Below are 13,804 nucleotides of genomic sequence, written 5' to 3'. Positions count from 1 at the left end.
TAAAGAAGAAACAAATGTTACAAAGGTTACTTCTATATGAAACCGAGGAATTCTGAGCCCAAGATTCCTGAATTCAATAGAAAGTAATTCATATGGTAAATTAATGTTTAATTTTAAAGGTTAAATAAAATTCTTACCTCTTCATGCTCACCCATGATGTATCAAAAATCCCCATCAGGCGCAGAACTCCCTCTAGAATGTCTCTGATTATGTCAGGGGGCATCCGTAGTGACCGGATTTCTAACAAAGCCTCTGGCTTTATATTTCCAACAGCCAATTTAGCTTCAGTAACCAATGGCTTAAAACATGAAAATACATTAAAAAGAGAGATGAGCATATGAGAAACTGAGCATTTCCCATTCCAGTTTCAACACAATTTCTTGTTCTTTTTTAATACTTTATTACCTATGAAACGAACATTGATGCAGATTCATGTTTACAAGTTACTAAAAAATTGCCATGTATTTACTAAGTGATAATAAGTTTACTTCCATATAAAACAGTATCATATAATCTTGACATTGTGATACAGGTAGCTTTTAATAATGATGTTAACTACTATTTATAAGCATGACTGGGGATATCTTTGTAAATATCCATAGAAGTATAGGCCACAAGAGCTTTCTATTTCCAGTAGCTAAACAAGTCCTTCACCCTTATCAACAAAGCAACAAAATGGTGCGGAAACAAAGTCACAGATTATCATTAAAGACTGTGCACACCTTGCACATCCTTCATATTTATCAAAGACCACAGAATGGGTCTAATTCTGTAGTTCTATGGCTCTTTCAATACAAGGATATAATTCCTTGGTACCTATAACATTTAAAAGAAAAAAAATTAAGGTGTTGTACTGTTCTCTTAGTCTTTAGTATAAATTTAAAATACATGGTATGAAAAATACAGACTAAAAGAAATGAGTGAACACACATACTTCCCAAAAAACCTGATGCCTAACAGCTGTAAAATCTCTAAAACAAGCGATTTGCTGTATCATCATCAGATATACACTTTTCAGGATTTAGGAATAACTGTAAATTATCTCCCACTAAACTATGTCCGTTCAGCTGATCATACAAAGCCCTATATTACCAGCTTGATCAAAGCAAAGTAATAGAGTTGGTTTATATAAAATATGAGTAATTGTAAAATAGTACATAAAATCAGCAGAACTCAGCTGGAGAGCATGGCAGCAGGTGAAGTAAAGATTTGGCTTGCCTTGCTTTCTGTAATTACTACCCAACAGAACACAAATGCCAGAATGACAATCTCTATTTGCCACGTGGCATACTGTTTTCTAATGCATAAAAGTTCTAAGATCAAAATAATTTAGAGTAAAATTTATGAATTGCAGGGATAAATTCTGCAAAACTATTTTGCACAGCAGGACATAAGTCAGATAAAATCAGAGTGCAAAATATTACTTTTCCTTATCAGCTCTTACCTGAACCTCTTTCAGTTCATCTTCAATTTTTCTTTTTCTTTGTTCTATTTCTGCAGCCTCTTCTGCTATTCGTTGTTTTATTTTTTCCATTTCCGCTTTTTGCTCACTAGCACTCTGTAAAAAAAAAATCCTTTAGCTTGCAAATTTACACAGATTTTATTCCTTTAGGTCTCTTATTTCTTTTAGTCTTCATTATAATAATTTGCACAATACCAATTACAATAAAATAGCTGAGTGTATTTGATATCAGGCAGGCTGGCCAAGTAAATAAACTACATGGAATAAGCACAATTTGATTTTACTGTGTGTCCTTCCCTTTCTTTACCACAGATCAGATCTGTACCTCTATCTGTGATGCTCATTATGACTTTTTTCCCCCTTCCTTCTGATTTTCCATTTCTATGTCAGCCTTCTTCTAAAAGCATAAGGCTGACGCCTCAGTAACATTCTTATTAATTTAAAAATACTATTTTCCTTTCACTGTCTTTGTCCTGATCCCATTTCATTTTCAATTTCTTCACCGTGCCATTAAAATACTCTTTTTCTATCATGTCCATAAAAGCAGCAGTATTGGAACTATAGCTTATTAGCTAGAATTCCTAATCATGGTAGGGATTCTTTACTTGGAATTTCGTACCAATCTGTTTGTAAGGATAACTGTCTTTTGTCATACATTTATATTGTAACTTGTTTAGGTTTACACTTTTTTTTCTGGGCTTGTACTCTACTTACCAGTGTCTACAGGCAGACAGTAGCTATTAGCCATCTCCAGGAATCCTACACACTTCAGTACAACAATTAATATCTAGTATATAAAACCCCAGTGGAAAGGACCTTAAAAGGTTTTTTTTATTCATTGAGGATAAAAGTATAACATAAAATATCAGTACTCTAGGCTCAGATCATCTAAAAGATAAACACAGCAAAGCCCAGAGTTTCTTTTTTCAGTATATAACACATTATCAACACCAGCAATTGTCGAGTTGAAGCTGTAGCAGAAGGTAACAGATGCATTAAAAACAGAGAAAATCTTAAAATAATAATAATCCTTTGAGCACTTAACCCAAGCTACAGATCAGCATATTATTGAAGATCACATTCAAATCCATAAAACATTAGCTACATAAAACTAGATTAGACATTTCATGCAAATGAACATGTACTGAATGATTGCTCTGAATAAGAAAACCTTAACATTCAGTTGTAGGTCAAAAGCTTTTCTCTGAAAGGAGATTAGAAGAGTCTCTATGTATTAGAGCTCTCTCTGTTATATAAGCTAGATCATTTGAAGTGACATTAAAATATTAGAGGGCACCTATACTTTATGCTAATCTAAATAATCAGACTTTCCCTGTCATTTTTCTGATGTCAGTGAGGCCATCGTGTTTCATTGCTTTTGGCCTATCCTTTGATTTTCTCTCACGGCGTAGCATGTGCTACCCACACACCTGTAACTCTACTGGACAACAGCAGATGCAGATTTAAAACTGAAATCATCAATACACCAAGCCAATCATTACTATTCAAATTCATGTACTACAGACAGATGGAGCCTAAAAATATTAAAAACTGCCTACACAGGAAGAGACTTACAAAGAATGGAACTAATGCACCTTTAAAGCACTGTGAAACAAATGAAAGACTAGGCATTTATTCTACTGCATACAGAAAATGTCCTTGACATCAAACTTCTGACTAACCAGATTAAACAGTAATCAAAAAAGGAAAAAACAAACAACAGTGTAGTGACAGTAGACTCATTACAGTTTATCCTACATTTATAATTCCAGGAAGTATCAATTTAGAGACCTATTGTCTATAAAATTATTTTACTTGACTGAGAAAACACTACTGAAGAAAATTACAGAATTTCAAAAAGAAAATCTGCCTCTGAGCTGAAGAATAAAAATTCAAAGAGTGATGAATATAAAGATATTATCTAACCTTCTCTGACGTTAACTTCTGAGAACCAGACCTCATGAAATACATATTTTCTAATAGTTCAAAAATTTAATTCCTGGTATTTGTTACTTAAAATAGTGCTACTTGTAAGTATTTCATTGAAATTTCCTATCTGATATAAACATAAAAGCCATCAGTTTGGATTAACAAAGTTCTAGGAAAACTTTCAGACAGACTAAATTACAACAGTGAACACTACTCAGGTACAAAACTTGCATTGATCTCTTCCTACTCAACCAGTTCTAACCTGATTTAAAGTACATAATACTCCGTCCTGTTGCAACTTTATTCAAGCCTCTGGGCTCATGCCTTCCCTTAGGTAAATTCTGGTAAATGCATCAGGTTTGTAACAGTTGAAAAGAACACAAAACATAGGCAGTTACAGAGACCAAAGATAAAAAACCAGTTTTTTTGCCTTTTTTTTCCCTACTTTTGATGTGATTGTATACCCACCTGCATAGATATTGTAATTTCTTGAAGAGCAGCATCAGCTTCATCCTGCTTCGTTTTGAGCAAAATGCTTTGTTCTCCAGCTTTCCTGTTCAGTTCATCTACCAGGGCTTTAGCTTCATTCAGCTTTGAAACACCTGCCTATAAATGTTTATAAGAAGCAAATATTTAGGAACAAATTTGAAGTGAATTTAAATTAACATATGCTACAAACAGTGTGGACAAACAAAGAGTAATGTAGATTAATCTTTTTTTTTTAATTGTTTTTCACATTTTCTTGATACTATTTAACCTAAAATTTAGATCTGGTAGTTCTAGCTGTGTCTCTCTAAGATCTATTGCTACAGCTAGAAGATAAAAAAATCTCAAAATAATAAACTTTAAATGAAACAACAGCTAGCATATAATCTTTTTCCCAGTAATTCAATAGCATTTCAGTTAACTGATATTAACTCAATGTAACTATATCTCCCCTAAAAGCAAATCAATAAAAGTTAAACCGAATGAAATAAAATAGATTATCTGAATTCCACATAGCTGAACACTAAAAAACATATATATAAAATAAAGTTTCAATTATGCTCAAAATTAACTATTTTCTTTATTCACACTTTCTACATTGTTTACTTAATACTAATTATATAATACCAATATTTCAAGATATATTTTAAAAAATTATCTGGAAGATATTTTGATTGAGAATAAACATCTCTAATTTTCCAGTAAATTATTACCTTTACTTATCAGAGCATTTAACAAGAAAACATGCCCAGTCTGATACATTCTCGAGGAAAAGTTTAAACAAAAACAAGAAAACCACTTTTCACACTTTCAGGCACTTGAACAGAGAAGAGCAATTAGATTGATACTACTTCTCTCCTGAAACCACAGCACGAACATTTTGCCAATAGAGGACACATCACATTACCATGCTAACAGCTACAGCTCATTAATACAAGAGACATTTCCTAATGCAAGAATATATTGAAAAGTCATATGTTAAGGGTTTTAAACACATACCTGCAAGTGGTTCTGCCTTTTTATTAGCTCTCTTTTTTTACTGCTGTTGATGGTACTGTACACACGGAGGAATGTCATATACCTGCTGGGTGTTGCTCCATACATTTTACATGATTCGTGGATTGCCAAAAATGACTTCAGAAAATCAGAATGACCTGTACAACATCATTTGTTATACAGATAAAATTATACTGAATTTTATCTCACATTAAAATAACTAAGAGAAAGCAAGGGAATATGCTTGCTTTTCGAGATATGAATTAAGAGTATTCAAAATAGCAAAAAGACTACACTTTTTTATAGCACTCTCAGGCAAACAACATATAAACACATTTGGAATGCCTATTTCTCATAAGGAAATACACTGAAATTGTTTGATATTTGGGAAAGCCAGCAAAATTAATTGCAGACTACTGAAGGCTAATCTTATAAGAAACTACTTCCACAAAAATTGAATTTTAAAATACTTGGGACTGTTTTAGAAATAAAGCCCATGTGTTTTTGTCTTCTCCCTTATCTCTGATGACAGGCAAACTAAAAGGTTTTCCTGTCATTCAGTTTATTGAACAGTTTCTCAAAAAAAGCCCAAAGATACTGTAAAATAAACTGCATTACCCTACAAAAGAAAAAAATGCTAGAGCATATCTATATATAAATGAATGCCTGCAATAAGTACTGCGGCCTAGATTAATTATGATGATCTAGGATAAAGAGGGATGGTAATGTGAACACCAAATACTATTTTTGCCCATTAATCTGATTGGTCTATTAAAAAGCAATATAAACCAAGAAACTCCAAGTGATCCACTTACCATCTTATATTCTGTTAGCTCCATGACCTCTAAGTACTACTTTTATAGGAAGTGGCTGAAAGTAGTATTCTGCAAGTGAGTGCTGGCACTGGTCACTTAGATTATGTTTGAGACACTCTTTTTAACATGACTATATTTGAAGCTTTATGAAAAAACTAATTATTCTGAAAAAGGGGCATTACTTCCAACAAAGGAGTTTTTGAAATTAATAAAGTAAAATGAAAATCTACAAAAATAATAATGAAATATATAAACTGAAAAACTCTCAAAATATCAAATTTTCAGAATGTGAAATAACATCCACATAGAAGGAAGACACTGACCAAAACAAGATATAGGTAAATCAGTGTATAAAATTGAATATATACAGTGACTACTTGCATAAAATTGAATATATACAGTGACTACTTGTGACAGAAGAGACTGCATTTGATCAGCCAGGATGTATGTTCCAGACTAAAGCTCCCTTGTGCAAAATGCCTGCCACGTGAACAGCAGCAACGTCTATGAATATGCTGGTAAACACATCCTTAAAGTATCTATTTTATTACCTACGCCCAACACACGATCAAGTGTTTAATAATAATAACTAGTAGGTGTACTTAAATATTACCTGAATGTTTTTTCTTAACTTCTTTATGCGTTTTTCCAGTCTTTTCTTGTTCATCTGAATCACACAGAAGCATTTCAGGTATCTAAAAAAGCCACATAATTTTTTTGCATGAAAATTATAAACAATGACATTTTGAGTTAAAATTTTTAAACATCCAAAACACAAACCTTCAATCTAGTTTCTCTTTCGAAAAGACTGAAAATGATACACTTAGAATAAGGAATCTACAGAATACTTTTAGCATTAGAAAGATAAATTCTGCCTTTCCATGCCACTGATAACTTCCTATTCTCTCAAGTGGAACATATTTAACCCAGAGGCACTGCCACCACTGCTATTGGGCTCAGCCTCGGCCAGAAGCACATCCTTCTTGGAGCTAGCTGGCATTAACACCACCTAACATGGGGGAAGCTTCTGGCAGCCTCTCACAGAAGTCACCCCTGCAGGCCAACCTGACACCAAAACCTTGCCACACAAACAAAATACAACTGGCTTTAACATTTTGCTTGTAGTCTATATTTTGTTCTTAAATGCTGTGTTTGATCAGAGTCATAGTAGTCAGCATGTTGTTCAAGTCAGCCCACAAAGAGAACAAAACATAATGTTACTGGTAAAATAACAATACTAATAATACTTCACTGTTCTGTGGAATTTTCCATCTTTGTAGAAGTGTACAAAGGGATTAAATAGGTACAGTGATAATTATTCCTTCACAACCTTAAATATCTTGACCTTATTCACCAGAGCTCAGTTATATTTAGAGATACTAATTTAAGTAAGTCACAATTAATGCAACTTACCTTTTTCATACTGTCTTCTGACCAGGTTTCCATCCATAAAACCTGACATTTCTTATACAGTGCTGGATTACTTTCACAGTTTATTGTGAAATTTAAATTGGTAGAATCCATGATCAAGACAACATGCAGATTTTGTTGGATCCCTAAGAAAATGCAACAATTTTTAGTAAATAAAATCTGACTACATGACAGTAGCTTTAATGCAAATACAACATAATTCACTTTTTTTAAAATACTTATCAAAAGGCAATTTCTGAAAAAAAAAGAGCCTCTAACATCAAATCACACTAGGAAAGGAATGTTTATAAGTAGAAACTTATTAAGTACTATGAATTCTTGTTATCTATACTACAGTGCAATTTTTAATTCTGAAGAGCTGGCAGTATTTAAATAGAAAGCACTAGTTCTCATTCTAATTCATGTAGACCAATAGAACCAATCAGAAGTAGTTCCATGGCTGGCTACTATGACTGTATTCTTTCAGTCATATTCCTTGATTTATTTCTAAACTATTTAATCTTCTCATTGGGCCAAGGAAGAAACACAAATAATTAAGAAAAGTATCTGCAAATTTGCTTGTAATTACTCAGAATCCAAAGTGATTTCTTGGTATAATTGATCAATAGAAGAAATCTCTCTTACCAAATATAAATAAAAGCCATACAAACCAGAAAATAATGGGAAAAAAGCTTGCTTCCTTCTAATCATTTTCAAAAGCAGATTTCATAACATTAGTACAACATTTAACATAAAATTTCAGACAGAAAAATAAATTTTTAGCTGAGGCCTGCCTGCTATTTGATTACTAATTAAAAGCAAAGACTGCACACAATAAAAAGACTATGTTAGAAATTATTTGAGTCCATTATTATATCACCTTTTGAACTTCATATTTAATTCTAACTTATAACTCTGTTGACATACGGTAGGTGAAGTAGTTGAAAATTGGTCCTGTAAATCCATCTTGCGAAGCTTGATCTTTCAGAGGAGATAGCAATGGTTCTAATTCTTCTATTTTATACAGCCCAGGAACTTCTCCTATTTCAAAAATTAATTTGAGTCAGATAAAATACACTATAATTATTTAAATTGCTTTGAAGCTCTCCCTTGAATCCTCTGTATAGAGAATTCAAATTTCATAGTTTTCACCTCTATACTTTCTTGACTATTATCCCACTTTCTTAATAATTCTTTTCACGATATCATGAAAACAAAAAAAACCAACTTACAGTGATTCTATTTAACAGTCTACTTTGTTTATATTGCTGAAATGTGTTTGAAAAAGGCTCTTTCAAACCTATCCAAAGACAGTGACCCTGTTCTGCATACAAAACAAATCAAACCAAACTGTCACACACCAGGACACAGGAAGATGAAAGTGAGTAGTCATCCAGATCCTCAGACATAAAGTTTTAACACTGGATAATCAAGATTTGGGGTAGATCTGGGGTAGCACCTGAGAGACAGGAAAATCTGGTGCTCTTATTAATCAGCTCTGAAACTACCGCAGTTCCAAAAAAACAATTTAGTAACTTTGACTCAGTCCTTCAGTGATCTTCTCGCTGATCCAGGAACAAAACCTGGACACCAAAATAAAGTCACTTTTGTTATTTGTTATTGCTGTTTATCATCCCACTACCTTCAGAAAAGTGAGCTTTGCTGGTGACTCTTTAGTAAAAGAACTCAGTCTATGCAATCTGGTAAAGCATTGGAAACCTCTCAGTTTTGAGTTTTATTATAGAAGGGAAGCAGAAGAGTAGAATGCATTTTCATTCTGCTGTTACACTGTTATCAAGAACTCCTTTGAAATGAATTAGAGGAACTGAAAGCACTGTACTGTAGGGTAAATTAAAGGACAACTAAGTGGCTAAGTGGACCTTTTTTTTTTTTTTTTTTTACAAAAAGCTATCTAAAACTTCAGATAGAGACATAAAGTTAGAAAACATTATCTAATTCTGCTTTGTTGAGCTAAGTCTGTGTGGTAAAAGTAGTACCATACACTCTTTGGACTTGACTCACCTGAGGACAGTAAACTGTTGACCATCTCCAGGAAAGTGGAATGAACAAACTGATAATCTTCTAGCAGCAATACCACCTGCTGGGCTTCAATGCCTGCAAGCTCCATCACCTAGAAGCAGGGAAGACATTCAACCTCAGTGTATGGTCCAGAAGAGAATGATAATCATACAATATCCTGAGTTAGAAGGGACTGGCATGGATCATAATCTTTCCTTGACTAGATATTACAGATATATTTTCTCCATAGCATCTACACTATTATATATTTACAAATGATTTCCAGGTGATTCAGTTAAAAGGGATATCAAATATAAGGAACATTTTACCTAGATACAGCTTAGTAATGAAAAAATAATTAAAACCAGGCTCTTTCATAAAGTATATTTTTGTATACTACTCAATGATAGAATTGTATCACTCTTTTGTATAGGCAAAGATCTAGAATTTTCTTTAGCATAGCTGAAGGTAATGAGGAATTGTTGATTCAAGGCTTGCATCTGGTTTTAAACAATATGCATACTTTTGCCAATCACTAAAATTTCACTTTATTTAACTACTGTTAACTGGAAGATCATAGTAGAGACAGAAAATAAAAGTAAATACCAACCTGAAAACATATATATGAAAAAGCCTGTCATAAACATAAACTTCAAATTTCTAAGTTCTACAACAATCAAAAAGAGCTCTGGTATTCCAAAAAGAGGATTTTCAGTTAGTTACTCTAAAGAACAGTATCCACATCTAGAGTGAGAACTTCTAAAAAATTACTTGTTTCATTTAGACTATCATTCTTCTTCTCTTAAAATATCTCTTTTCAACAATCTTTGGTGTCCTTCAAAATTCCCACATTCTTTTTTTTTTCTTTAACATACACCTACAGCATTAGAAAATAGATCAAACTGAGTGACTTACATATTTAAGATCAGTTTTGAACTGCTTCAGCTGATAACCTCTGGAAATTTTGGGAGTAATCAGCACAGCTCCATGCATATGACTGACTAAAGAGGTAACTGTCCGACGACCTACACCACTCCGTCCTGCTAAAAGAAGTGATCCTCCAGGAAAACTCAGCACTCTGTCCACTTTGGACATATAACTGAGGACTTCATGGAACAGTAAAATATCTATCTCTTTTTTGTCTCGTCCATAATGAATTATACCCTATTAAAAAAAAAAAAAAAAGAGGAAAAAAATCGGATCACTAATAATAAATATAAGCAGTGAGATATGCAAACATCCAACTTTTTAACGTTTAGAAAAGAAAGGCTTAAAAGCTTAAGAGACCACACTGGGCTTCATTCAGAAAAAAAATATTTTTGTCACAGAATTTAGAAACCTCACATACCTTTTATGAGTAATAAATATATCAAAAATTAACATATCATACTACACCCAGCACCAGAACACCTTGGAAGTCTTTGATATATTGAAATAGGAATCTACCACTGAACTAATTAAAATTGAATAATGGACCAGAACGAAGTCTGAGCTGTGTTTCTGACTACAGATTAATTAATAACTCAGGAGAGTGTTTTAGGCACCTAATTGCTGCATAATTGCTTATTATGGAAGTTCCTAGTGAAAGACACACAACAGCAGATCCTATGATTAAATTACGACCTTGTTATACTCATTAAAACCTCATATTTGAAGCCAAATGTATCCTGCAGTCAGGAAAAAAAAACACCAAAACCAACAAACTCCCTGCTTACTGAGGCTATTGAATTTCATAATTTCCCATATAGTGTATTGGTCACAAGTTGGCACTTAAGGAGAGGTGGTAGATTCCCATCTACAGGCCATCAAACACTATGACTAAGGGTGACAATTTCAAAACTCTCATCCTAAAAATCAGATAGCTTAGAGGAGTTAAAATGTTTGCATTTCCTCATCAAGCTCACTTTTTTGTACTTTAACTGCTTAAAAGCATGCCAAATCTCCAGCAGTTCTTCAAACAAAAAGTATGCGACCATATTGCAAATTCAAAAAGAAATCATCTAGTAAAACACTTAGGTACTCAAACAATACACAAATATATATGGACATAAATGTTTCTCAAAATGTTGGTTCATCAAACTTTGAATCAAAATGTTGGTTCATCAAACCATCAAATGTTGGTAAATCAGCAAGAAAGGTAACTGATGTCCTCTCATCAACCTAACCTTGCTACATACTTCCTACTGCCTGCCACATAACACCACAAGTCTTCCCTTCAACAAATGCAAAAAGTGATTCTTTGAACAGGAAGCAGCCCCCACCATAAGCCTGGTTGCTTGCATGTTACTCTTAGCCAAAACTGTCTAGAATCATTGCTGTGTATATTCTTTAATCGTGCCTCACTTTTTGAATAACATCTTTCAGGTCTGTTGAGTTTAGTCTGCCAAGTGGCCTCCCATGTGGTGGTAGTGCCTGGCCCGGTGTGATGAATGCCTCTTGACAAGCTCCCCAAGTTACATAAAAGGTATCTGTGAAAAAAAGGAAACTTTTGAAACTTCAAATATTCAACTCATATGCTATCTAACTTGACTAGGCATTTCCTAAACAAATATTTCAGGTTTGTGTGGTATGCTTCAAATGGCTTACCTGTCATATTTTCCAGAACATCTGAGCCCCAATCATCTTGAAACACATTGGTCAAAATGTTATCAAATACTTGAAGTTCTTTTGTGCCAACAATTCTGTCACGGAATAAGCGGCGTGCTTCATAAGCAAGAACTTCCAATACAAAGTCTGCAGTTTGTATCAATGAACCTAAAAAATTTAATGAGAGAATTAATTTCATATATTTATAATAGATTTTCAATTTTCTACTTTAAAGTATGAAATCGAAAATAATTACATACCAGCAGGAGAGCATCAGTAAGGAAGAAATAAGAGAAAAAGTAAATATTATGAAGTGCTTTTTAATAATTTCTTTATGGATCATTACAAGATAAAATGTAGTATATATAATTATATGTATATGTAATATATATACAAGATAAAATGAAATATATTCTATTAAAACAAGTTCTCTCTATTAAAACAAGTGTCAGCTTTGAACAAAACTGAACAAGGTGTTGCACACAAAGTTAAAATTAAAAGTCAGTTTTCCAGGCATTGAAACCAAGAAAATCCAGAAGACATTTTTAAAATGAAGAGAAAGACTGATAAAAAATACTAAAATAATAATAAATACCCAAAACAGTCTGTATTAGAAAATGCCAATAGAGACTCCAAATCTTAAATACACCTCACAAAAGGAAGGTGAGTAAATAACAAGCCTTACTGTTCATCACTGGAAAAGCACATGCACATGTCAACGTTAGATACAACTAAGAAGTCCTTGAGATTACCCATCCATTGATTGTCAGTACAGCTTTTCTGACATCATTCAAGCTGCATTTACCATCTCATGATCCCAGAAAATAAATGGAAAGGGAGCACAGCATTCTTATCACTTTTATCCTCTTTATGCAGCCCTCTGTGCAACCTTCTAATGAATGTAAGAGCTAAAACATAATGAGTAATTTCTTGTGATGTAGTAATAATACCAATTTCAGAGACAAAAACAAGATTAGAAAGCAGCCTATGAAGTATGTGTATAAACTAGGTTTATACAACCAGGTACAGCAGGACAAGCATGAGGCAAGGCTCTGGGAACATAGAAAACAACACATATGCTCAAAGAAACCTCAACACAAAACACAAAAAACCACAGAACAAAACAGTGAAGAGTAGGGGGCACAGCTCAAATTCCCCCAGTAGGAATGCAGTCCCCAACCATTACCTTCCCTTAAACCATAAATAGCTCCCACATGTATTTTAAAACATCGCTGGATTTTTTTAACTTGTTTACTCTTATATTATGGAATGAATTGTCAGGCATTTTTTCCCTCCATTGAGTTACAGACAGTTCACAGTTTAAAAAGATCAATGTGGAGCCAACAGTAAGACTGACATCAATGATAATCTAACCCATTTTAGAACTACTTTATTAATGAAAACCAAACAAGTGACTTACCACCTTCTAAATCGTATCTGAATAAACCAAGAACCCACTGAGTAAGAATACATGGTGTAAAAAGGTAATGACTGTGATCATCAACTTTGAATTTTGCTCGTACCTAAAAATGGGAGTTAAGGAAAGGAAAAAGATGATAATGTAAAATTTAAAGTAGTTTTCTAAGGTACCAGATAGATTAGTTTTCTAGTTGGTGAACATTTAGATACTCTATGAATGTACTCCTTGTTTAAATCTTGTTTTCTGACCACAAAAGATTTTCCTCAGAATATTTTTTCTGTACCATTTTGTGATGGAAACAACTGCACATCTCACCTAGGACTGTTAGTGCAGTATTATTAGACAAAATATATAATTTTTTTAAACAATACCAAATATGAAACATAAAGGCAATACTGAAATGTAATAAAAACCTACCTAAATTATTAACATTTTCTCACTAAACTCTACCTAAAATAGTAAGACTTTCGCACTACAAAATACTACTTGATATTACTCTTCTCTCAGAGAGGATATTCAAATTTACAACTATATCTTTAATTCAAGGAATAACTGCTTTCATCAGTTATTTGATCACAGTGTAATGAGACTTCAACTCATATTTCTTGAATACATCAATAATGTCATTGGAATACATTAATAATGTCATGAATCTCCTGCTAGGAGGTGCATGCCAGCCAG

General features: G+C 33.1%; 1 protein-coding gene across 3 annotated transcripts in view; it reads right to left on the bottom strand.

The window, feature by feature from the left end:
* DYNC2H1 (dynein cytoplasmic 2 heavy chain 1) overlaps window positions 1–13,804 on the bottom strand; it is a 143,796-nt gene that overhangs the window by 93,268 nt on the left and 36,724 nt on the right. For 2 of the 3 annotated variants that reach the window (XM_005482581.4, XM_074535164.1), the window contains exons 46-57: window positions 13,124–13,226; window positions 11,704–11,871; window positions 11,461–11,585; window positions 10,033–10,281; window positions 9,121–9,229; window positions 8,026–8,139; window positions 7,102–7,244; window positions 6,302–6,383; window positions 4,877–5,031; window positions 3,860–3,997; window positions 1,445–1,558; window positions 138–298 (exon numbers count right to left, since the gene is read on the bottom strand). In XM_005482581.4, coding sequence (XP_005482638.2) covers window positions 138–298; window positions 1,445–1,558; window positions 3,860–3,997; window positions 4,877–5,031; window positions 6,302–6,383; window positions 7,102–7,244; window positions 8,026–8,139; window positions 9,121–9,229; window positions 10,033–10,281; window positions 11,461–11,585; window positions 11,704–11,871; window positions 13,124–13,226 — 1,661 coding nt within the window. The remainder of the gene's footprint in view (window positions 1–137; window positions 299–1,444; window positions 1,559–3,859; window positions 3,998–4,876; window positions 5,032–6,301; window positions 6,384–7,101; window positions 7,245–8,025; window positions 8,140–9,120; window positions 9,230–10,032; window positions 10,282–11,460; window positions 11,586–11,703; window positions 11,872–13,123; window positions 13,227–13,804) is intronic. The other variant, XM_074535163.1, reaches the window with a different exon arrangement.

This window comes from Zonotrichia albicollis, chromosome 2 (assembly GCF_047830755.1).
Source record: "Zonotrichia albicollis isolate bZonAlb1 chromosome 2, bZonAlb1.hap1, whole genome shotgun sequence".
NCBI lineage: Eukaryota > Metazoa > Chordata > Aves > Passeriformes > Passerellidae > Zonotrichia > Zonotrichia albicollis.
This window is presented reverse-complemented; position numbering and strand designations above follow the sequence as displayed.